A 26,270-nucleotide genomic window follows, 5' to 3' on the forward strand; every position below is an offset into this window, starting at 1 on the left:
GAGGTTTTAAATAGCCCTAGGAAATTAATCTTCTTTTCTTTCAAATTAAAAAACCAATGAATTGCTATTGATACAGATTTTAAAAGTTAGACGTGATAAATGGTATGCCCACTCGAGCATACATAGATTTTGAGAGGAACTGCATTCATATTCAAGATAAGACAAGAGGTGACGTTTAGCAGATATGATTAGAAACCTTTATTAGTCTATATTTCATTACTTAACTAACAAAGACAAAAAATAGTTGAACTTATTAAAATGCTAGTCAATGGATAATCACTTATTGATGGTTTCTAATTTTTTGCCTAGTTAACCAGTGAGGGCAGATGTTGACTGCTCTTACTCAGCATTTTGTTCTCAGGGCCTGTGGCTGGTATATAGGTCTTGAATATTATTTTAAATGAATAATGATCTAGAGAAGGTTGCAGAGGGGAGAAAAGGAAATGTGCTTTGTTCATTGTAAACAAAAATCATTAATAAAGTTAGATATAGGCTATATATTAATCATTAGCTTTAATGAACCCACTTCTTTAAAAAATATGATTATCATAGAGAAATATAAAGCAAATATTGAGAAGCAAAGCTAAACTCTGCTAGAAAGCCATCTAGTGGTATCCGGGAGGAGGATTTCTGTAGTGAAACTTGGTTTTGATTATGTCTGGACTTTTAAGTAGAAATTTTTGGTGCCTTACTTCAATAGCTGTATTATAAGATATTTAAATTCTTTGAAATGGTTTCAGACACACTAAGTAAAGGGTAATACTCCTTCTGCTGTTGTTTTTGTGCTGTCGAGGACTTTGGATGCATGACAGATTTGTGTTGCAGAAGGTAAGGGGTTGAACACTGTGAGCTTGAATGAATACACATTGATCTGAGAAAGTCCTGTTCAATGTGACCCTAATGAAAGAGAGGAAAAATAGCTAAATGTTTTTTCTTTGTTTTCCCTTTTGGAGTAAATTACTGAAGATAAAGAACATATTAAGATAGGAGTTGGCTTTTATAGGCCTTTTTAAAAATGAGCTCTAGGCTTATATTTTAGACCATCAAATGAGAGAGAATTCTGTACTATTTTTTAAAATGGTGGTAGTGTTAATTTCAGCAAAGTGAATTTTCCTCTTTAAGATTATTAAAAATAAACAGGGACACATGGCTTAGCATTTTTAAAGGCAGTATCAGTAACTCTGAAAATAGTTATAAAAATTGATCAGGTCATCATGGTCAAATATTTCTCTAATTAAGGTTAGTATGAGGTATTGTTTTCTTCTATATGTCATATATAAAATACTAATGGTGTTGAAAATGATGCAAGTTTTTGCTTCTGAGGCTATTACATTTGTCAAAAAAAAATTTAGTGTATAGCCTATCAAACATGGTTTGTAAAATGCCTAGCAGAGTTCCCATCTGTAAGATATAGAGTAAACCCTCCTTGGGAAGTCCTTCATAATATTTTTTTTTTACATGAAATGACTCAAAGTTTGGAAACCTTTCATGTATCTTCAATTTTTTTAAGTTTACTTTTTGAGTAGATGTTATTGGTGGATTCCTAAAATTCATTCAGTATGATTTATTTTTACAAATACAGCAAAATGTTAAAAATGGAGTGTTTTAAGAACTCACTGGTTTTACATAAATTCTTTTGTTTTTCTTAGCAAGCAGAGATGAACTCCAGTCCAGAAAAGTTAAACTGGACTATGAAGAAGTTGGTGTATGTCAGAAGGAAGTCTTAATAACTTGGGATAAGAAGTTGTTGAACTGCAGAGCCAAAATCAGATGTGACATGGAAGATATTCATATTTCTCTTAAAGAAGGTATTCTGGATATTTTTTTTATTTGAGTATAATTGATCCACAGTGTTACGTTAGTTTCAGGTGGATCATCGTAATCATCTTTTTTTTTAAAGATTTTTTATTCATTTAAGAGAGTGTGTGTGCACAAGCAAGAGCACGAGCAGGGCGGAGGGGCAGAGGGAGAGGGAGAAGCAGGCTCCCTGCTCAGCCCCACTGTGGGGCTCGATCCCTGGACCCTGGGATCATGACCTGAGTTGAAGGCAGATGCTTAACCAACTGAGCCACTCAGGTGCCCATGTAGTAATCTTTTCTAAAAAAAAAAAAAAAAGTTTAGAGATTTTTTGATTGTGTAGCTCAGGCTTATGTGCTTTGCGTATAAAAATGGGAGTAATTTGCTTTGACTACAGTCAGTGACTCAATTGGGAAAAAAGTGCTAATGGAGAGACTGTCCCTGAGGAGTTAGCAGACACTTTTTCTATAGATTTTCCTGTCTTTTTCAACCTGCTGTTCTTAGCTCTACGTTGATTACCAAGGAACGAGTGAATGCATTGGTACAGGTCTTGGATCATATCCATAAAAATAATTTAGACTTACAGACTTGACTTATTTCCATCATTTGGTCAGAAATGTTCATATAAATATGTGCATATTTATATGTATATATATGTTTACCTACACGAATGTATACATAAACAGATTAATATTTTTATTAATCAGGGTTTTCCTTCTATCTGTGTGTTCCTTTATTTTGGAAAAAAATGCTTTCATTTAGCTATTAAAACTACATTGTTGCTCTGCCATGTAAAATGACTGATATTTAAACATCTTAAATTTAACATTAAAACTAGCATGTATTTGAGGTGCATTTCTGTGATCCAGATATTAAAATGTGAATCTCCATGGCCTGCTTAAACTGAGTATAAAATAAAAATCCTGAAATAGCCGAAGAAATCTGATAATGGATTTTGTTTTAAAAGCTTATGATTAGGGATCCCTGGGTGGCGCAGCGGTTTAGTGCCTGCCTTTGGCCCAGGGTGCGATCCTGGAGACCCGGGATCGAATCCCACGTCAGGCTCCCGGTGCATGGAGCCTGCTTCTCCCTCTGCCTGTGTCTCTGCCTCGCTCTCTCTCTCTCACTCACTGTGTGCCTATCATAAATAAATAAAAATTAAAAAAAAAAAAGCTTATGATTAATGTATGAAACTATTACACAGTTTAAATGAAGTGGAGATTAATTTTGTAAGATGCTACATTTACAAGCCTAATATATTGGGTTTTTTTTTTCCTTGAAGATATGGAAGTCCTAAAGATTCTTATTGACTGCATTATTTGGGACACAGTAGTGGTTAATAGAATGTGTGTGAATGGTTGATCACACTATTTGTTGGTATGACTTTTTTTTTTTTTAATTTTTATTTATTTATGATAGTCACCCACAGAGAGAGAGAGAGGCAGAGACACAGGCAGAGAGAGAAGCAGGCTCCATGCACCGGGAGCCTGACGTGGGATTCGATCCCGGGTCTCCAGGATCGCACCCTGGGCCAAAGGCAGGCGCCAAACCACTGCGCCACCCAGGGATCCCTGTTGGTATGACTTTTAAAGATTTTTTAGAGGTGCTCATCTTTCCACTTTCTATAGAATACATTTTAAACTTAAAAAAAAAATTATTTGAGAGAGAGCACATGCATGAGCAGTAGGAGGGTCAGAGGGGGAGAATCTCAGGCAGACTCAGCTTGTTGTATCATGTGCTCCAGAGTGGCTGAACTACTCTGGGGTCCAATGTATGTCCCAGATTGTTTCCTGGATGGAATGCTCCAGTTCTCCTTGCATTCATTCCTTCTTCCCTACCTCTCTACTTGCTCCCCATTTCCCATCATCCCTTTATTTCCACCCCCACCCCCCACTCTTTCTTTCTCTCCCCATTCCTTGCCTACAAGGGCACTCAAACATTCTTCTTCCTGAGGGATTGCTGCCCACACTCCCAGCCTGGAGAATTCTGTTATCTTTTCGCTCTCAATTCAAATACCGTCTCTTCAGTAATAGCATGCCCTTTCCTTTCTTCCACTAAAACAAATTCATTTCCTGCTATTATTTTTCTCACAATTCTTTCCCTTTAACTGTGCTTATAATTTGTAATTTTGTATTTATGTATATTTTGTTTAATGTTTTTCTCACCCCACCCCACATACCTAGCACCTAAGAAGCATTTTGTGCAAATTATTTACTAAATGGCTACATGGGGCAGCCTGGGTGGCTCAGCGGTTTAGTGCCACCTTCAGCCCAGGGCCTGATCCTGGAGACCTGGGATCGAGTCCCACGTCAGGGTCCCTGCATGGAGCCTGCTTCTCCCTCTGCCTGTGTCTCTGCTTCTCTCCCTCTCTCACCTCTCTCTGTGTCTCTCATGAATAAATAAATAAATAAATAAATAAATAAATAAATAAATAAATAAAAATTAAAAAAAGAACAAACGGGTACATGGATGGATGAACAAATGAATGAGACTAATTCCTGAGAATGGATTTATTCATCTACCAGGAATGAAGTATCCTCAGTACCATTCTCTATACTTTGCTACATGTTAGATGTTCAACAAATACTTGTTTTTGTAGTGAGTTGCCTTCTTGCAGAAATATTATTGGATGGATAATAAAACAGCCCACTCATGTTATTAGAGATACATTTAATGGGCTAATGAATGTTACCCCAAAAATTGACATTTTACATGTGACCATTCATTCATTTATCCAATGAATATTTAAGAAACAAGATACATTAGGATTTTCATCACATACAGATGACCATTTGCTCACTATTCTCAAGGAGCTATCAGAGTGGGGAAGATAGGCCAAACATGAAATGTAGAGTTAGCTCATCCAAATATGGTGATGTTAGAGTATGTGTCAGATAGTATGTGAAAAGGAAGTGATTATTACTCCTAAAGATGTGAGGAAGAACTTCAGCAAGAGGATTTTATTCAGGCTCAGCCATTAAAGATGGATAGAAATACACTATGCAGTCAAGTGGGGGAACTTGGAAGTCCATAGGCAACAGTAGGAACAAGAAACTGGAAGTGTGAAAATAACTGTAGGCTTCTTTTACTTAGCATATGGTGTAGGATGGGAGGTAATGTCCTGAAGAAGGTAGTTTGGAGGTATATTGTGGAGGACCTTATATATTATGTCAGTGAGCCTGAGTTGTACCTTTTGGACAATAATACTTTTGGTTTATGCAAATAATGGTGCTGAAGTTCAAAAAGGTTAGTGCCATGAAACCTTCCTTCATCAGCTGGGAACTCAGAAACCTATTCCCTATGCAGTTTATATGAATTGAAAATACTTTGTGAGGTAGGACACCTGCACTGTACAGAATTGTGTTCTGTCCCTCCCAGTGCTTCATATTCTTTGACTTAAAAAACAAAGTTTTGGGCAGATGCCTGGGTGACTCAGTGAGTTGAGCGTTCACCCCTTGGGTTCAGCTCAGTTCATGATCTTGGGGTCATGAGATTGAGTCCTACATTGGACTCTCGGCTCAGCACGGAGTCTGCTTCAGATTCTCTCTCTCCCTCTGCCTCTGCCCCTCCCACTCCTGTGTGCTCTTTCTCTCTCTAATAAATAAAAGAAAAAACTAAATCAAAACACGGTTTTGGCATACTTTGAAATGCTGATGATACCCTGTGGTTCTCAAGTTCTCAAGCGTAATGGGAGTTAAAATTTCATTATATATTGCTGGATATTGTCTTCCCAGAGGATGTTCTAGAGCACTCCAGTTATGCCTTCATGTTGTACTGACCATTCTTATTATTTCATTCTTTTTTGACCCTATAAAATGCTATTTTATTCTCTTTTACAAAGTTACCTGTTGATGTCAAGTATTTAGAAATTACAAGTATTGGCATTTGTTATTAGCTTCAAACCAAAGAAATGGTAGGAGTAAGCTGTGATACATTTCATGATTTTAGAATTTAGCCTCTGAAGCCAGACTCGGGGAGTTCTAAATCTGTACTTCCACTCCTAAACTTGGGCAAGTTGCTCGCTTCTTTCTGCCTCAGCTTGGCTATCTGCAAAGTGGGGATAATACTAATTGCCTATCTCACCGCGTGGTTTTCTGAGCACTGGTACAATGCTGAGTAGTAAGATACCCTCAATGAATGTTGTATTGGGTGCCCATTGAATAAGTGTTGCCTGATGCTGTTAACACTGCCTTTATTATTGTTATTTGAGTGTTTTCTTTTGCAAGACATCAGCAGATACAGGATTAAACTTGTCAAAATATACTTCTGTCAGTACATCATACTGTGTAATCAGAGTGTGGCAACGCAGGACAGTATAGCTGCCTATTTTCAAGCATTACATAGTTCCTCAGCTACAATTTAGTAGCTTCATTCCAGAGTTCGAGACTTTGCTTTTTTATCTTTGCAGGTGTTCCCAAAAGTCGGCGAGGAGAAATTTGGCAGTTCCTAGCCTTACAGTATCGTTTAAGGCACAGATTGCCCAATAAACAACAACCTCCTGACATATCGTATAAAGAACTTTTAAAGCAGCTCACTGCTCAGCAGCATGCAATTCTTGTGGATTTGGGTATGTTTGTTATATTGATTATTGTACAAAAGTAGACAGTAGGTTGTTTTGTTGAGTTTTTTGGGGGGAATTTTGCGATTTTTGTTTCTTAGTTTTCTTTGTTGTTTTTTGTTTTGGTGTTGCTAAAGGAGATTTATTGAATTATGCAGAGCTGCTGACTTTGCCCTTTCTTGAGGGCAAGTTGGCCTTATATTTGGTTAAAGATACCATAAGTGCCTGAATACAGAATGAAGTGTTCATCCCTAAACTTGTCCCTAAACTTATAAAGGGGTATTATATTTGAATCATTATAAAGGTCATATTATCAGGTACTCTCAATTCCTGTATTTTGAACAACTGACTTTCTTTTGAGATAGACATTTATTTTCTCAATCAACATTGGTTTTAAAATATGTTAGAATATAGGTTAAAAGGGGCACCAAAAATTTAAACAAGCCTTTGACTATCACTTTAAAAGGAAAACAATAAGTGGTTATGCTGTGGAATCATGAATATATCCCTATAGGGTGAAAGAAAAATGAGGTGTCCTAATATTATATGAATGGGTACTTGTTTCCAGTGACATCATCATAAAGCTATCTTTTTAAATGCTGAATTTCAAATAATTAATGGAAAGGGAAAATGGTATAGTTTTTAAATTACATTGTCTCTAATTTTTCTCTAATTTAACATATTTTAATATATCTTATTATTTAAAAATACGTAACAGATGGATTAAATATTGTATGTTGGCATTTGACTATTTCATCTGTATTCCTAGAGGATGATATATTTAAAGTGGCCAGATATGTTATGTGAGCCATTTGGGAAAATAAGGGATTACCTTATACTTGGGGTCACCTTTTACTAGGGCATATAAAAATCACTGGTGAAAACCTAGTTTTGATCTCTGTTCCCTTTGGATGATAAACAGGTTTTGTTGGGAAAGGACCCAGCTCAGTTAATATTTTTTTGAGTCAATATTTTTTGAAAAGGGGAATTTTACAGAGAAACTCAAGACTTCAGTTCTTATCTGACTCTACCACTAAACTGTGGTTTTAGGCAAATTACTTTGCTTCTGAGTCTCAATCCTCTCATTTAAATGAAAACCTTGAAAGAGGCAATCCCTATGGATGCCTACAGATCTGTGGTTCTGTGACTAGAAGCTGATGACCAGATGAGAAATTAGGATGGTTCATTTAGGGCTAATCAAGATGTCCTAATAAAGAGAAGGAGATGATGAGATTAGATTATAAGGGAAGGCTGGGCAAGAGAAACTGGAGCTAGAATTAATGTCTTAGATAGAGGGTACATTTATAGTTTTCTTTAGCAAAAATTTTAAGTAATGAAGTAAAATAATAATTTAAAAAATTGTTTATTTAACTCTCCTTGTAGCCATCTGTGTTTCCTCAGTGTGTTATTTCTCCTATCTTCCCCTTGCTCTGCAGAATTAATCTTATCAGTTCCTGGGGGGTAAAACAACAAAAGACAAGATCACTTTTAAGCATGTGTGGTGGAAAATATTTAAAGATCTGGCATTCTCACTGACATGAATAGTCATTTCGCAAGGAAGCTGATACCCTCTTCATTTCTGTGGCATAAGGAAAGCCCCATGCAAGTGTACACAGCTTTGGTGATGAAGATGGGTTTGTTTCGGTGTTTAGTACCGGCTTGTCAGTGATCCAGAACTGATTTTGTTTGCTTGCTGGGCTGTCTCTATAGTAATTTTTATATTCAGAAGTGAATTTTAGGGGGGAATTTATGTGAAATCAGCTTGACTCTTGCTTTACTTGTCCTTTTTGTATATACTGAATAAAGAAAAGAGGTCTATGTGGCTCATAGTGGTGGTTTAAGAGAACAAAGGATATTTGGAAAAAGAAATATTTCCTGAAAGATAGGCTGAATGTAAAACAAAACAATCTCAAAAAGTCCCTCCAGGAAAATCAGGACAAAATCTGCTTATGGACTACTAAGATTTCCTTTTAAATAATATGATATATTTTTATAGAATTCTGATTTTAGTCAGAGGGTGGTCTTTTTTTTTTTTTTTTTTTTTGGTGGTCTTTTTTTTTTTTTTTTTTTCGGAGAGAGAGATTGAGCATGAATGAGGTGAGGGGGCATATATGCAGAGGGAGAGAGAGAGAGAGAATCTTAAGCAGGCTCTACACCTAGAACAGAGCCCAACACAGGGCTCGATCTCATGACCTTGAGATCATGACCTGAGCCGAAATCAACAGCAGAACGCTTAACCTACTAAGCCACCCTGGCACCCCAAGGTTGGTCTTTATGTGAACTTAAAATTTATCTTGATTTATAGCCAAAATAGATTTTATATTCTATTTTCCTGGGATCTCTCCTGGAGGAGTCCTTAATTTGTTTGTGAATTTTGATGTTCTTGTCATTTCCTAGAAAGAAGTGCTTGTTAGTGTCAAATATTTGCTTCCCTTTCATATGTGTATGAATTTGGGGCTTGCTAGAGAGACTCTTAGATGGGTAATCCAAGAAACTCTCATTGGTTCAGAAAAGAATGTTTGTTTATTCCTGGAAATCACTGCATTGCAATTTCACTTTTGTCTCCCAAGCATCAGGGTATCTCAAAAATATTTCTTCTCTCGTCCTCTGCAGGAAGGACATTTCCTACTCATCCTTATTTTTCAGCACAGCTTGGGGCAGGACAGCTCTCACTCTTCAACCTCTTGAAAGCCTATTCATTGCTGGACAAAGAAGTGGGTTACTGTCAAGGGATCAGCTTTGTGGCTGGAGTCCTGCTTCTGCACATGAGCGAAGAGCAAGCCTTTGAAATGCTGAAATTCCTCATGTACGACCAGGGCTTCCGCAAGCAGTACAGGCCTGACATGATGTCATTACAGGTGAGGCACACGGAAAGCTCTGACCAGAAATTGTAGCAGTAGCCCTCTTCAACATTAAAGATTTAACGAAATTTGGACCCACTGGTCTTGGAATTTGTATAAATGTAGAAGTGTGTTTTAAGTTCACGATCTTAGTGTGGGATTTGCGCTTTGGCTAAACCTGTAAGTGTACGACATCTATATGCAGAAAAACCCTCCCATGAAGTTCCTGAAGGTAATAAATCAGCAATTCTAGAAAGGTGGTGGGTGGGTACTCAAGTCTCCTTCCCCTAAGTAAGCAAGTGGAGATGGAGAAAGAATCAAGTCCTCTTCTTTTCCTCAACTTATCCATTGAAAAGAATACTAGATCTTTATTTTTAATCTGAAAATATAATGTCTTTTTCTTTTCCTGTGAATGCATCAGTGGCAGAGAGCTGTGTCACAGTTCTTGAACTTACCATGTCTCCTGCCTTTATCATAATGTCAGGCCCTTCTAGAGGAATAGGTGTCAAAGTCAGTGGCACTATTCAGTCTGCTTTTCTTAGCACATACTGAAGAAACACTGTAAATATGTCTTAGTCATTTTAAGCAATGTATTCCCTGCCACTGTGGTCTTCAACCTATTTTAGACACTGTGTACATACATTTTGCCCTTCTATAGTTTAAAGTCCACTTAATGTATTGGTTCCTAATAAGCAGTGTAAATTTTATCTATAGAGATGATATGACAGTCACTCACTCCAATTTAAAGCTTTTAGTAGTGAAAATATAAACGAATACTTCAAAGAGAGGGATGTCAGAGTTCTCCTCCTTTGAAATGAGGTAGGCAAGATGCCCAGTTAGTCATAATATTATGCTGTAGATAGAAAGCAAACTATTTTAAAAATGCTTTTCAAATATACTCTTTTTCCTGGTTCCCAAGGATCAGTTTTTAAACTTAATATTTTAGGTGCCAGTCTATAGACAAAAAAGGACTGGGTTTTTACCTTGTGAATATTACAGTAAATGGTATTTTCTTGAGAAGATCAGTGGAGAGGAAGTGGTCCATTTTTTTTCTTTAAGATGAAATTTTTGCTAGGGAGATAGGTATAGCTTCTCTCTCAGCTTTGGGTTTTCAGATGTGAGTTCATAACGGTCTTCACCAGGATATGTAAATATAGTGATTTGATTCCTAGTTGATGCCTATCCATAGGTCTGTTAACATTCCACAAGTCAAATAATGACAATAAAAGGTTTTATTTTTTTACTTTATTTCTAAAGTTTATATCTCATGTTGGATAGGAATCATTGATGTTCTTGTAAGGAATTAAGTATCTCTAATTACCAGAAATAAGTTTGATACCTAATATTAGAATTTTTAAAGAATGGAAAGTACCAGTGAGTTGTGTTTGTTTGGGCCCATAAATAGAAAGATAGATGCAATTATCACTTTAAAAATGCAGTTATCTTCTATTTTAAGAATTCATCAATTTGATATCATAAAAATTGATGTAAATTGGATTATACATTTATATGGCTTGCATCTACCAAGAAATATTTTATGTCTATAATGACAATGAAGTTGTTTTTATCTTTGGTAGCATTTGTAGAGGCTGCAAGATTGGGGACCTTATTCTAGGATGATAGAACTTTTTGCTCTGTAAAGTGAGATTTAACACTTTTCCCCTTTCAGGAGCAGAAAGTGTTTTTTATCCAATCAATCCAATCAGTATGACTTTCAGAAGTGGAAGCAGCAGTGGGTTTGGATCACTTGATAGAATTTGTGATCACCTGGGTGTTGTGAGCTTGGGCACTGCTGGGTCTTGGCCTAGGTTCCTTTATCTGTGACATGGGTTTTGAGGTCTCTTTTAACTTTGTCTCCTTATGTTCTGTGGCTGCTGTTGTCGTGTTGAGTGTAAAAGCATTGTGTCTTTGTTCTTCCCTTTTCCCTGTCTTCTCTACCCTTCTCATCTCTCTCTACATCTCCCTGCTCTGGTTCTGCTTCTTCCAACGGAAGATTTGCTATATTATCTAGACTGTAGAAATGAAAAATTACTTATTCTTAGCAGACGGCATTTTGTTATTAAAGTTTCCTTTGAAGGAGATTAAATTGTGTTTTTGTTTGCCTTTTTCAAAGGAAATTTAATGTAAACCTACCTTGATAGAAGAATGTAGTTTAGAAAAGAAAAAGGTTCTTTCAAAAAAAATAAAACACTGCAGTATGCCTTCTTTGCACAATTATAATGGAATAAGAACCGAATGCTTTTGACAATATGTTTCTCTTTATTCTGCTAATTAGATTTCTTTGATATCTGTGCTACCAAAATACTAATTCCTCTGTTGATACAGCCCAGTATGTTTAATTTCTAAATTGTAAATGGCCTAAGGGAAAAATATGATTTTTCCAACATGACTGATTGAGATAACAATCACATTCTTTTAAACTTTTATGTTTGACTATAGCTGAACTTCTTGTTTTATAGCTATGACTTCCTGTGGCTCTTTTTCTTTCTTTCTTTCTTTCTTTCTTTCTTTCTTTCTTTCTTTCTTTCTTTCTTTCTTCTTTCTTTCTTTCTTTCTTTTTTTACAGCATGTGTGGAACTTAGTTTCCACAGATATGTGTTACAGATAAAGATCAAACAAATAATTTGCCATATTTATATATAGTACTTTGATTTTTTTAGTTTTGTGCTATAGAAACAACAGTTGAATTCACAATATAATTGGTTATTTTCATGCATTTTTATAAAGCAAACTATTTAAGGATGATATTTTGATGATATCTTCTAGTGAAAGAAATTGTGCTAGATTTAATAAAATATCATACACATTTCATACCAAAATATTAAACTGATATAACTGATCAAGGAACCACTACTCAATATGTTACTGTGTGGGTAAAAATTTAAATTAAAGCACAGTTCACGGACAGCCCGGGTGGCTCAGCGGTTTAGCGCCACGTTTGGCCCATGGCGTAATCTTGGAGACCCCGGGTCGGATCCCGTGTCGGGCTCCCTGCATGGAGCCTGCTTCTTCTTCTGCCTGCTTCTCCCTCTGCCTGTGTCTCTGCTTCTCTCTCTCTCTCTCTCTCTCTCTGGGTCTCATGAATAGATAAATAAAATCTTGAAAAAAAAATAAAGCACAATTCACAAATTTATTATTTACTGCTATATGCTGCCTTTATAATGTTTTTTTTGAAATACCAATAATCAAGCAGTAGCAAAATGAAATAATTTATTCTTTTAATACTAGAGATAGACTATATTTTTTGCTTTAATCCCCTTTGTCATAAAAAAAAATATGCTACTGGAATACCTCGGATATTGGAAATCCTATCTCAAGCTTCTGGCTCTGTCACAATCTAAGCCAGGAGTCTCCTAGCAGCACTGATTGCCTGGTGAATTCTAAGCCAGAGCTCTATCATAAATCAGATGCTGGGCCCAGCAAGTAGAGACAACCTTTGCTTCTGAACTAAGTTTGATAGATCCTTTTGAAGGGAGGCTTTTCTGAAATTGGTTGAAATTAGAATGGACCTTCCATGAGAGTCCTAGGCGAGGACAAATCTGATTAAATTCCACAAGTAATGCCTACATGAGAGAAAATGACTATTTCCATGTATATATGTGATACCAAAAAATACATGTCAGAGAAACTTGCTCAGTCATCTTAGATGGACTCTTGGTGACTTGCTTTCTGACCTCAGTTAAATGAACTTGGACTTTAATATCAACTTTTACATATTAAAAATAAGATAATACTACTTTCATGCATTAAATAAATGTGAATTTGTTATTAAATATTAGGGTAATAAAATTAAAGTCAGTGTGTTTTATGCACAGATAAATGCATAATGTTTTTTTTTTCTCCAAATTAACTTTAGATTCAAATGTACCAGCTGTCCAGGCTCCTTCATGACTATCACAGAGACCTCTACAATCATCTTGAAGAAAATGAAATCAGCCCCAGTCTTTATGCTGCCCCCTGGTTCCTTACATTGTTTGCCTCTCAGTTTCCGTTAGGATTTGTAGCCAGAGTTTTTGGTAAGAGATGCCTGTGATCAAATGGAACAATGTCATTTATTCCAAGGAATATTCTCTCGCCGTGTGGTATCCCAATTATTTTATTGTATGTTACACAGAATAGCATATTGCTAATGGAAATTAATAAATGTGCCTGGCTCTATTCTGAGAGTAATTTGCTCTTAAATGAAATTGAAATTAAAAAGGAAAGAAGAATTGGACCCTGTGATGGAGCTCTTATTTTCATTTATACCCCAAGATCAGAATAATTTTCCAGACTTTTATACACATCCTTCTTTGCTTAGTTTGTGTTTTTGTTTTTCTTTTGTTTTTCAATACTGATTCAGAACAGAGACAAATATGTTCTCTGGTTGAGTCCATGGAAGTACCTATATCAATGTGAATTCTAATGACTTTTTAATCTGACTTTTGTTAATAGGCTAGGATAGGAAATCTGAAGGATAGGATAGGATAGCATAACCAAAATTCCTGTTTTATTGCTTAAGTGACTCTCCTTCTATGCCAGTGCAGTGGTGGCACCAATCTCTAAGGCTGGGTGGCTCAGAGGAAAAAAGCACTGAGCACTGGCAGTAAGGCCTGAGTTACTGATTTCCTGTTTTGCTTCGTTCCTGTGGCAGGCAGCAGGAATAAAAAGAGCTGATGACATGGTTTATATACTCTTTGGGGGTCCTTAAGTCTATTCATAAGTTTTTGGTTAGGTTTATCTAAGTCCATTATTTAAAAAACAAATTTTTTTTTAAACACCTCTTGAGGCACTTAGGTGGTTGAGCGTCTGCCTTTGGCTCAGGTTATGAACCCGGGGTCCTGGGATCGAGTTCCGCATCGGGCTTCCCACAGTGAGCCCTCTTCTCCCTCTGCCTATGTCTTTGCATCTCTCTATATCTCTCATGAAGAAATAAATAAAATCTTAAAAACAAAACAAAACACCTCTTAATAGAGGTTTGTTCTTAAAAATGTTTAGGACCTCCATGATGTCAGAAAGGGCTCCCACAGTTTTTACATCTGGTATCCATGGTGAATGTAGTCAAGATTAGTAACTGTGCCTTTGCTAAATTGGAGCTTTTGGTCAAGTTGTGAATATCGGCCCGATTGTAGGTCATTACCAGCATTAGAAAAAAAATGAGCTAGAATGGAATACAATGAAAATATCAGAGTCTATCATATAGCAAAGAATAATGTTTAGAGAAGCTTCGTTTTTCAAAATATGTATGTAATATGGATACAAATAACAGATTACGATGTATGATGTCTTTCTTATTGGGGGGTGTGGTTTAAAAAATTAAACCCTGTATTAGTGTAATGTAGTCTGTAGAAAAAGTTCAGCAAAAGAACAAAATCAAGAACAGTAGTTGCTCAGTCCTTTTATTTGAATTTAGTAAAGGGTAAGGGAAAGATGGATGAGCAGAAGTCACAGTTTCCTGTTTTTTAAAGACTCCTTGTTGCTTATTACTGATTTTAGAGTGGCAAAGATTGAACCTTTCACGTAGAAATATTTGGTATGGGGATCCCTGCGTGGCTCAGTGGTTTGGCACCTGCCTTCGGCCCAGGGTGTGATCCTGGAGACCTGGGATCGAGTCCCATGTCGGGCTCCCTGCATGGAGCCTGCTTCTCCCTCTGCCTGTGTCTCTGCCTCTTGCTCTCTCTGTGTCTCTCATGAATAAATAGAATCTTTAAAAAAAAAAATATTTGGTACTTTCAAAACTATTGCCTGTTTGTACTTTAGGAAGTGGAGGTCAGAGTCAGGGTAGCTTTTCTTTTTTCTCTGTTTTACTTCTGATTTAGTTTATGTACTGCTTTTGATTTTTCTTTTAAAGTTTTTTTCTTTTTAATTTCCTGCTCTGATATAGGTTTAATTGCATATTAACTGGTTCATTTACTTTTTTATTATGGTAATGAGAGTTTAAATAGTACTAATTGGTTCTGTTGATTTGTTTTTGTATTTTCCTTGGGAAGAAAAATATAAGTATCAGTTGAATAAGCCTCTGTAGGATTACCTAGTCTCCGTTAAATTTGCCACTAAAAAATATAAATACATAGACAAACAGATATATAATTAACCTTTTTTCTTTTTACCCTGGCTTTATCTGAGATTCCCAAATAAGTAAGAAAAATACTTAAGCATCTGTTTATTTGTGTCAGTCATATTATTATTATTATTTTAAATCTAGGCAATTTTGACCATATCTTTTGCAGAATATTCCATGGTTCCACTGCAGTAATTAAAAACAACCACAAGAAACACAAAAAGCCATTAGCACAGAATACACTTTTTACAATAGTGAGTGCATAATTTTGATCATGAAATTGTATCTCTTTCTTTAGATATTATTTTTCTTCAAGGAACTGAAGTTATATTTAAGGTTGCACTCAGTCTGCTGAGCAGCCAGGAGACACTTATAATGGAATGTGAAAACTTTGAAAGTATTGTTGAATTTCTTAAAACCACACTACCTGATATGAATGCATCTGAAATGGAAAAAATTATTACCCAGGTATGATTAAAATGATAATAATAAGATATAAGATCATTTAGCAGTTTCTCCACTAATTATGTATTAAATACATTAGCATAAAAACTTACATTTTTGTTTGATAGATTTTTTTTATTTGATCAGATACATTTTATTTGGAAATAAGATTATCATGGAATTTCTACTTTGTGACATTGTCTATATGGCTATACACATGAAAAGTGGTTCAGTGCTACATAAGGAGTGTTTGATGAATCTTTCAATTTAGACCAATGATAAGACTGAAGGCAGGGCCGACAGAGTTAGGAAGACATAATAAATAAATAAAAATGAGATCCACTTCCCTTTGTGATACTAACTCTGTTTTAAAATATATAAGGAGTACACGTGCCAAGAGCCTAGGCTTTGGAATTAGTATGAGATTTGCATCATGTTCTAACTCTTTTATTATTTGGTGGGCTTGTACATATCTCCTTAATCTTCTGAACCCTAGTATTCTCACCTCCCAAATAGAACAATACTGATCTGAGAGGTTTTGTGAAGCTTAAGTGAGGAAACTTCATATATCAATCAAGGGCCCTTGCAGCAAACAGTCTATCTTCAATGATTCAAACAAAGGTACCATTTTGTAGAGGTTTGGGCATGGTTAAGAGAACCAAATGTGGATATCCAGGAACTAGTAACAGAGGGAGGAAATCTAATAGTGTTACCAAGCCCAGTGAGTGCCAGAAATATGCAGGAGGGGTTTCTGGAGGTTTTTGTGCTGGCAATGAACCAGGCAGGATAGGATCAGGGAAGAAAGACCAACCTCTTTCTCCTTTTCTTTCTGATCTGCTGGGTGTTCTTCTGGGCCGTACCCAACCAGAGCTAGCAAGAAAGGAATTGTGAAAGGGGGATGCAGGTCACAAGGGTCTGTCTCCCAAATCCAGCAGAAGAGATGAGGGCTGAGAATAGATATGGGAAGAAAACAGAATAATTAGTACACCATATATCTAGTCCCTGGCTCTTCATAGAGACTAGGTTAAGTGGTAGTTATATATATTCATGTTATTTGGATGACATGAACAAGCTTAAGATTCATAGATGACTGCTTTAAGAGTATTGATAAAATTTACCACTTTCCTAGAGGCACTTGGGATAACAGATAAAAGAGTTTAGAGCAAGAGAAAGGGAATTTGACATCTTGTTCTGGTGCCTTGCTACCTACTAGCTGTGTGACTGTGGGTAAGTTTCAAGCTCTCTGAGTCTCAACTTTCTCTCCTACAAAATGAGAATAATAATGATGTTCCTGTTACATTTTCATGTTGTTTTTAGGAGGAAATTTAACCAATTAGGGTGGAGCATTTTATATGCTGTAATTCACACTATAACATGAGCTCTTATTCTATGACCTATAAAAGTTTCTTTTTATAAAATCGAAGTCGTAAGCAGATTCTGTAAATATCTGTGGACAATTTTTTTTTGACAATTTTTATTTGTTAAAATACTCTGTAAGCCGAAAGATGTAGCTTTTATTTACATATGTACTTGTTTATTAATTCTTCAGAAATATCTTTCTGGACTGGCAAGCAATCAGAGATTTGCTTTTAGAGAGTGATAATCTGATTTGAAGTCAGATCACCTCACCTTCTAAAATTAAAGAGGGAATCATTTGGCTTTAGAGATTATTGCTAGAATGAATGGACAGAATTTATAGGCAGGTAGATTTGAACTTGATATGAGAGATTTTTCTAACAGTTAAGAGTTGATTTAGTGGAATGAACAGCTGATATTAAAGGAGACCTTGATGAACTTTATTTAAAATATGGTCACTATGAATATGGTCACTATGAAAAATGCCAATAATGCATAAAAGCACAAAGGAGAAAATAAAAGTAAAAAAAAAAAAAACAAGAAAGAAAAGAAAACCTGCTAAACTACCTTTACACATCTCTCTTTGTTTACATATAAATCTTAGGTGAAATCATACTATACATGCTATTATGGAACCTGATTTTTTAATTAAAATATGCATGGAGTATTGGACATTTTTTTCATGCAATAAATATAGATCCATGCTATCATTTTTAATGGTTGGGTAACAGTCTATTGTGTCCATGGTTTCCCACTAGGCAGGGAAAAAGTGATGCTTATTGGAGAGGGATGTCCAGCTTGTCTAGATAATTCATTTATATTCTAAAATTTGAGTACCTCTGACAGTAGTAGGATAAATAAGTCGGTTTGTTGTGGTTTCTTTTCTCCCCATGGTATTAGTGTAGACACCATTGCTTAAATGCAGCTGTTGCCTCTCCTTCCCTTGCAAGTTTAGACTAAGGAGGCATTACCTATACACCAACTGATAAGCAAACTGTCTTCCTGCTTGGTGGCAATTTGGGAGAGCAGAGGCATCCCTGATGAAACCCTACAACTCTGGACAGTACTCAGGCTATGCAGTTATGAAGATTCTCTGTGTGGTAGAATGTGTTGTTACTCCTAAGAGGCCCAGGATGAAAATATTTAGCATAAGACCTCTCTGCCCTACTGACAAATTATTAGCAGTGTTTTTGGTTTCTTTACTATGGAAATAACCTATGCAATTTTGCTTGCTAATCAGCAAAGATTATCTCTAACATAGATAAGAATTACTCAGTAACTATAACGTTATTTATCTGGCATGCTACATTTTTCGAGACTTATCAGATTATGTATATTTTGGTTGCAAAACACTCTTGAATATTAACTTATGCTAGTGTTTTGACTTCATTATGAGAATGTTTCAAGTGTGTAGAAATCATCTATTTGTCCTTATATAGACAGTCACACCTGTTATTCTTCCTTTTGATATGCCATACTATTCCTCATTAGTAAGTATTTGGAAGTCTATATGAAGCACACCAGATACACAAATTGTATTTTGATATACATTCTAAAGGCCAGACTAACCCATGGTGTCTTCCTGGCAGGTTTTTGAGATGGATATTTCTAAACAGTTACATGCCTATGAGGTGGAATATCACGTACTGCAGGATGAGCTTCAGGAATCGTCATATGCCTGTGAAGATAGTGAACCTATGGAGAAGCTAGAGAGGGCCAATAGTCAACTGAAAAGACAAAACATGGACCTCCTAGAAAAGTTACAGGTAAAGAGATAAAGATTTGATATTAAAAGCACTTGACTGCCTTCTCCATGCACAGAATTCTATAAGGAATGATAGAGATGTGACATGGATTGAACCATTGCTGACAGAGGGTCTGTGTGTCAGACTGTGTGCAAGTGTTCTGGGGGCTACAAATGCACATATGAACTTAAATATCACTTGGGAAAGAAAATATACACTTACGAAATATTAAATTTCAATTCAAAGCAGAATCTGGTTAAATACCTATAGGGTGTTAGACATATTTGGCTAAAGTTCAAGGGAGGAGGTACTGAATATGGGAAATTGGGAAAGCTCTGGAAGACCTGGAGCTTGAGATGGACTCTGAAGGATTGGTGGGAGAAATGAGTGGGGGGTTGGTATAAATAAGGAAGATAGGGCAGAGCAACAAAGTAAGCTTGGGGTCAGTTGAAGATTTATGTTGGGGAGATATGGGATAAATATGATGGAGGCAGAACTGTTGATAACTTTCAGTGTCAAGCAGAAGAGCATGGTTTTGGTTCTGTTGAGAGAGAAATCTCTCGGAGTTTTTGAGTTGTACTGTAGAAAGATCAATCTGGAAACCTTGATGAGTACAGATTTGCATGGCAGAGAAGGTATGGAGACTAGCTGGAAATCACTTGCAGAAATCTGGGAACAATGAGAACTGTGTAGAATAAAACTCACTGAGATAGAAAGAAAAGGAGGCATTTTGAGAGAATTGAATGAAATCATGTAACACATAGTCCCTGCCATCAAGAAGTTTACAATTACTTGGTAATATAAAATACTATGTATTTATTTATAAATGCACATTTACAAATGCAATAAGCAGGTTACTATAAGCTAATATTCTGCACCTGCAACTTGTATGATGTGTACTGTGTATCCAAGCCCTGAAGGGCAGGGCTTAAGAGTGATCAGTGGAAGGGAGCTTGGAAGGGGAACCTTCTAGGAGGTGAGGGAGATGAGTTCTGAGTTAGAGCTTAAAAGCCTGATGTCTCCTTAGTTTCTGTTACCTACCACTTCCTGACAAGACACCAGTCCCGAAAGCAGAGAATACTAAAACTCTGCTTCTATGTGATGAGTCTCCTGACAAGGAGGCTAGGAGAGAAAGGTTTAGAAAGGAGGGATCTCTAGAGTAATTGCTCCCCAAGGATAGGAACACTGACTTCCTTAGTTATCTTACATTAGCTCTTCCTTATTAGGGAAAGTGGGTTTGCACTTGCTTTATATTAATTATAATGACTTTTACTAATGGTTACAAATTTTTTCATTGACAGTTCAATGTCATCATCATGTCTTGGTTCCCGAGTTATGTGGGAACCCCTGGCAGCCACTGAAACCAATAGGATCCCAATTATGTGTTTTTACAAAACCCTATATTTCTCGTCAGGTGGTGGAAAGCTTCTTTTAGCACCTCTGGGCAGCATCAGAAATCTCCCATTTCTCCTTCAGCCAGATGCCACTCGCTCCAGGAGAATACGGTGATGCCCCCACCATTGCGGGAGGCTGATTTAAGATTGCATTTTTGTTGTAGTCAGTGAAATGAGATGTCTTTTGTCAGTACTTACAGTTATATTTTTGAGATATTGGAAAAACTCCATGTCACAGAGGATTTCAAAGTATTTGATTCATATACTATTTTGTTATGTAATACAATATGATCATATAATACAATATGATTTTGTTATGTAATACAATATTAAGGTATAATACAATACCTTAATATATGTAAGGTCTGGCAACTGTTCTGATGAGGAACCAGGGTCTTCAGATTTTTGATTTGGAGGAATTTGCATTTTTCTTCTTTCTCCCAAACAGATAGCTCATGCTAAGATCCAGACCTTGGAATCCAATCTGGAAAACCTTTTGACCAGAGAGACCAAAATGAAGTCTTTAATCCGGACTCTGGAACAAGAGAAAATGGCTTATCAAAAGACAGTGGAGCAAATTCGGAAGCTGCTGCCAGCTGATGCGCTCGCCAATTGCGAATCACTGCTAAGAGACCTCAACTGCAACCCTAACAACAAAGCTAAGGCAGGAAACAAGCCATAACTGAAGGAGCGCCATGTCAGCAGAACATGCTTTTAGAATGGTGAAGAAGGGAAGCATCTGCATGCTGCTGGCCCAATGCTGGACACAGGAGCTGACGGAACCACTGGAGTTTGGTGCTGAGCCCTAGTCCTAGAGGGTGGACCTCGCTCCCATTAGAGTACGCTGTTCCTAAGCCAATGTATATATGTAGACTGGTGGTTTTTTTGTTGTTGACTATGTACATAGACACAAAATGGACGTGAAAAGTTCATGCTTTCAGATCAAAGGAGTAGATGTATATTTAGAGTAATTTTTTAAATCAAAACTTCATGAAATCCACACCAAAGGGAAGTTAAAATGAAATTCCCCTTGGACACATGTGAAATCATTTTGTCTTTGTAGTGAAACAAAGCTAGAGCATCTTTATATATTAAAATATACTTGAAAAAAATGAATGTATTTTTTTCTCCAAAGAACAGCATGTTTCACTCAATTGTGGAGCGGTAGAAACATTTGTGTAACTTTATGTATATCTGTCTTAAAATCTACTGACATTATGTATATCTGAGGAAATGACTGACTGCTGATCATGCTCCTATGGGTTTTTCAGGAAGGTAGGGGCCTTCCTCCCCTGCGTGCTTTGTGCCAACTAGCATGTTGTGTCTACATGCATTTTGAGTCAGTTTAGGCATTACTTTGGACGTGCATAAGGAGAAAGAAGACATCGTAGCAGAGTCTACCCACCCAGCTCATGATGAAAAAGAATGTTGCTAATTTCCCAGCAAATTAGACCAGCATTGTTATTCAAGCTAAAATATCAGGCCTCCCCAATTTAATTTAGGTCCTATATTGTCTAGATCAATTTTCTATTTTTTTGTTTATATTACTCCTTACAATCTTGAGTGGACTCCCTTTTACTTGGTGCCATAGTTGGTGACAAGGACTTGTTATTTTTCCACTTATGGGATCTAATTTAGTTCTCTCTACCTTAAATAAAAGGGAAAATATGATTGGTTTTGTAAGGATAATATGCTGTGTTGAGACACCTTTTTTTTTTTTTTTGGCCAATTGACAGAATCTAATAAGCTCTCAATCATCTTTCCTTGTATGTGAAAGTTTGTGAGAACTGTGTAATGTTTAAGAGTAAACTGTTGAAATCCACTGGAGAGAAGTGGAAAGTGGCTCCAAGCCCTTCTAAGACCTAATTCTTTGTTTGAACCCCCAGCTTCCTCAGCCTACAGCTTATCAGAGGACATTCATGCATGCTGGGTATTATGGAAGGAAAGTAATTTTCAAAGTACACAAGCAGTTCTCCATTTCAGAGATGATTCTATGATAGTGCCTCTGAAAGTTGATGCAGCATTTTTGCCTTTCCAAATAATATTTGTCATCGCTGCTTTTTGCAGTACTTATCACAGATGGATCACTTGGGATAATTTTCTTCAGAGGGAGTTTTTTATACACTAGCTACAGTGTATTATAGACTAGAAGGGCATCGCTCTCAAGGTTTGGGAAAACCTTGAAGAGCAGATGATAAGCATCTGAACCCTCCACCTCTACACCATTACTCAGTATAAATGTAATGATTCTAGTTACAAATCAGCATGCCCTCTAATCCAGGTGGTTTTTTTTTTTTTAAAGAAAATAAAGTCTTATTAGTAAAGTTAATATTTCTAGTTCTAGGAAATTCTGATTCTAGGCCTCCTGTTAAGTTGGGGTTACCAACTAATTTGTTTCTTGGATTCCCCCAAATTTCTCTATTTGTAGGAGAGGTTTTCTCTATGAGGAATATGATAAATATCATCTGATTACTGTCTGGTGATGAAAATTACCTTACGTATGTGATATACAAGTGGTAGCCAAAGAATCTTTAAGTTGGGAAAAGAAAACTTTTTTGGTTCAATTTCAAGTAAATTGTATTCTGGATATTCAAAGTCAGCATTATGAGTTATACTATGGTGTTCAGAGATTAAGTTGTCTTGGATACAGTATTTCTTCTGAAAATGAATTTTCTTTTTCTTTTTTGTGATTTTTTTAAAGTGTTGCACCAGTTATGCTTATGCATTGTTACATCTTCTGATTAATGTTACATCTGATTAATGTAATGTCTAGTTCATTTCCAATAAATACATTGCTATAGTTTCCTTGGCTTATTGGTTTTTTGTTTATAATAGGAAAGAAGATGCTCTTGGTTAGAGTTCTTTACAAAATCTGCATGAGCTGAGCTATTGTTACTTAAAATTGCTTCAGTAATAATTCTTTTTAATAGAATCAGAACAACAAAGATAATTTATAGAAATATTTATGAAAGTCCGTTGTCAGTTACTAGTTTTCAACTTCTTTCCCAATGGAGCCTTTTTTTTTTTTTTAAGATTTTATTTATTTATTCATGAGAGACACAGAGACAGAGAGAGGCAGAGACACAGGCAGAGGGAGAAGCAGGCTCCATGCAGGGAGCCTGATGTGGGACTTGATCCCGGGTCTCCAGGATCACACCCTGGGCTGAAGGGGACACTAAACCGCTGAGCCACCTGGGCTGCCCCCAGTGGAGCCTCTTGCTAATGAATACAAAAAGAAAAAGATAACCACACTGACATATTTGTGTTCTACTCTTTTTGTTTTCTATGCCTCCTCATAGACAATAAGGGAGAGAAAGAGGATATGAAAATACAATTTTTTAAAAACTGGGTTAGCTTCCAAATAATTAAAAATACTTATTGATGGATATGATGTGAATGTGTTTACATATCACATATATGTTTGGAATATTCTCAGTTATGTTTGTAATCCAATACAAGGATACTGGACCTTCTTGCTAATTTTAGGACTAAAAGTTTTAGATACTTTGCATTATAGGTAGTAAACACTTCGAATGTCAGTGTAGGGTTACATAGTATGGTCTTTTAATATCCATGTTCACTTACCATTTTATGACCATTTCACCAATTTGTTTTCACTGTGCTAGATTAAGAATAGGAAATCTGTCTTGTGAGGTATTTGGTCTGCTACCACAATGTTTCACTCTTAATCAGCTGAGATATATTGAGAAAGCACTAACTAGATTTAAGGTGGGAAGTTTTAGATCTGAGTTTTGGCTCACCACTCTCATTTATTCATTCAACAAATAGTTTCCGTAAGCCAAGCTAGATGCTGAGTACTCAGAGGTGGATGTGCTTCCAGTCTACAGACAGGAGGATAATTAGGAAGCAAGAGAGTTTATACTATTACAGGTACATAAAGTAATCCAGATGAGAAACAGTCACTCAGCCTAGACTGCAGGGACTAGTAGCCCTGGGAGTTTGTGTCAAAAGTGTTTGGAAGAAGTGATGCTTGACCTGAACCTGGAAGAGCCAGTAGAAAGTGGGTAGGTTGTGTTAAACAGGATATGAGTGAGAGAGGATGGTATATTTCTGAAACCACAACTCCTTTCTTAATCCTGAAGTACAGTTTGTGCTCCCATAGGGCAGAGGTGGGAGATGAGTCTTCTGGCAAACATGGACTCAATCATGAAGATCTTAATAGACCTTGTGAAAGAATTTAGACTCTACCTAGAGAGAATAGGAGCCAGTAAAGTCCAGTAACCTGAAGAGAGACAGAATTGGATTTGCTCTGATCTAAACCCAATTTATGCATTGGACAGAAACTAGGAAATGGCAGACTGCAGTTTGGTGATTTCCATAATAATCTAGCCCCCCAAAATAAAATAGCAAAAGCCTGATCTAGAGTAGAGGTCTTTGGAAAAGTAAGTCAGTGTGGACTTCTGTCTCTTTGACAGAGTTATAGTCACTGAAACCTGCTAATTTTATCTGCAAAATATGTGTGCATTTCCCTCCTTCACTACTGCAACTACTTTTATTCATCTCCTTGCTCTGGTGGGTTAAACTGAGATGATTTCCATTTCTGGGGATAAACTCCTAAGTCACAGATATTGAACTACTTGGTTTTTGTTTTGTTTATTTAGAAATGGAAGCAGAAGGTGGTGTCAAAGAGGAGAAGGATCTAGGATAGACAGGGAATCAGCTGGGGATGTAGGAAAAAAAGCAATAGAAGAGATGATGAGTGGGGCTTTCTGGAGAGACATGCCAGTTGCTCAACAAGCCTATTCTCCCATCTACCTATGCCGTTGAGTACAATGTCATTTTCTTGGTTCCACATTACGGAGCCAGATTTGTTTTGCTTCCAACCCCACTTCAGGGTGAGCATCACCAGAGGGCATGCCAATGGGTGCCTACTCAAGTATAGGTTATCCTTTCTTACCTGCACTGCTCCTCACCTCAGAGGGACCTTCCTAAAATATAAATCTCACCTAAATGTATCTTCAGCTTAAAACCATTCAAAGGCTCTTCTTTCCTTCCAGGATTATCCAGTTTTTAAGATGACACATTTGGCCTTCCACGATCCTGTCCTTGATAACCTATCTTTGTCTCCCGCCTGTGGCCCCATCTTGTCCTTTCCTCTAGTCAAATTATTTAAGTCTATCTTTTCCTGAAGCAGCTTTTTGTTTTGGACAGCCTGCTCCCTTTCTGGAGAGTTTGGGAGTGCTCCTTCCTGCATTCCAATGAGCTTACTCCCTCAGAACACCCTTAGGTCTGTGTAGTAAGACAAACTGACCACCCTCACTACCACCCAGGGAGTGGTGTCATAGCATTAGTTACCTGGGAAGGTGTGAGTGGGTATTGCTGAGCTTCACAGACATCTCAGGGTTCCCCAGATGAGATTACATAAATATATTTTAAAAGCTAACTTAATCATTACACTATAATAAAAAAACATACTAATAGACTTTAAGTAAATTGAGAAGTAGATGTAATTTTATTTAGCATTTTGTTTTTTGATGACCTAGTATGGGTCAGGTGTTTTGCTAGAAGTTGGGACCTCAAAAATGTCTCTTGACTATCTTGAGTCAGTTCTTATCTGATAAATTCAGTTTTAATGAAAAAAAAATCAGGAAGTATGGAGTGATACTTTGTAAACTGTGAAGGAATTCTAGTGCTTTTACCTTTCATCATAAATATATACTATATGCCATGTACTATATACAATTTGTACTGTATACAATATGTACTATGCACATAAGGAGCTAGTGCATAATTCAGGAATGTTATTTATAAGACTGTAATGTGAATGGTGCTCCTGGAGCTGTGTAGTATAGGAGCTGATAAAATATATTACATACTAAAATTTATACATACACATATACTGAGAACTAAGACCATGTATCTCATCTTATGGTCTATATTAACATGGTTTTACATGTTAATGTAAACATGTTAACATTGTCCTCATTGGCTTAATGTTCCTATTTAATGTTCCTATTCTGGAAGACTCCTATCTGGACAATTTAATTTACTGTTGTTCATTACAGGAAATTCCCAAAAGATTCAAAACATTTCAACAGTTTATACCTCAACACTCTTTGAACTCCTCATCCCAAA

The 26,270-nt window shown here is 36.5% G+C and overlaps 1 protein-coding gene and 1 long non-coding RNA gene across 12 annotated transcripts in view; one reads left to right on the forward strand and one right to left on the reverse strand.

The window, feature by feature from the left end:
- The window catches only part of TBC1D4 (TBC1 domain family member 4), a 176,239-nt gene extending 153,262 nt beyond the window's left edge, over positions 1–22,977 (forward strand). For 8 of the 11 annotated variants that reach the window (XM_077855367.1, XM_077855368.1, XM_077855369.1 and 5 more), the window contains 7 exons: positions 1,650–1,808; positions 6,206–6,364; positions 8,969–9,213; positions 13,052–13,211; positions 15,534–15,703; positions 18,625–18,801; positions 20,623–22,977. In XM_077855367.1, the coding sequence (XP_077711493.1) occupies positions 1,650–1,808; positions 6,206–6,364; positions 8,969–9,213; positions 13,052–13,211; positions 15,534–15,703; positions 18,625–18,801; positions 20,623–20,856 (1,304 nt within the window). In that variant the 3' untranslated portion in view covers positions 20,857–22,977. Of the gene's footprint in view, positions 1–1,649; positions 1,809–6,205; positions 6,365–8,968; positions 9,214–13,051; positions 13,212–15,533; positions 15,704–16,195; positions 16,772–16,808; positions 16,907–18,624; positions 18,802–20,622 lie in introns of those variants that run through there. The other 3 variants (XR_013355705.1, XR_013355706.1, XM_077855375.1) reach the window with 3 other exon arrangements.
- Positions 15,554–20,812, reverse strand: LOC144287897 (uncharacterized). Its single transcript, XR_013355711.1, has 2 exons — positions 20,523–20,812; positions 15,554–16,626 (listed from the first exon to the last, which is right to left on the reverse strand). It is a non-coding gene; the product is annotated as an uncharacterized LOC144287897 (long non-coding RNA).
- Positions 22,978–26,270: the final 3,293 nt, after the last annotated feature.

Source organism: Canis aureus, chromosome 17 (assembly GCF_053574225.1).
Source record: "Canis aureus isolate CA01 chromosome 17, VMU_Caureus_v.1.0, whole genome shotgun sequence".
NCBI classification, from domain to species: domain Eukaryota; kingdom Metazoa; phylum Chordata; class Mammalia; order Carnivora; family Canidae; genus Canis; species Canis aureus.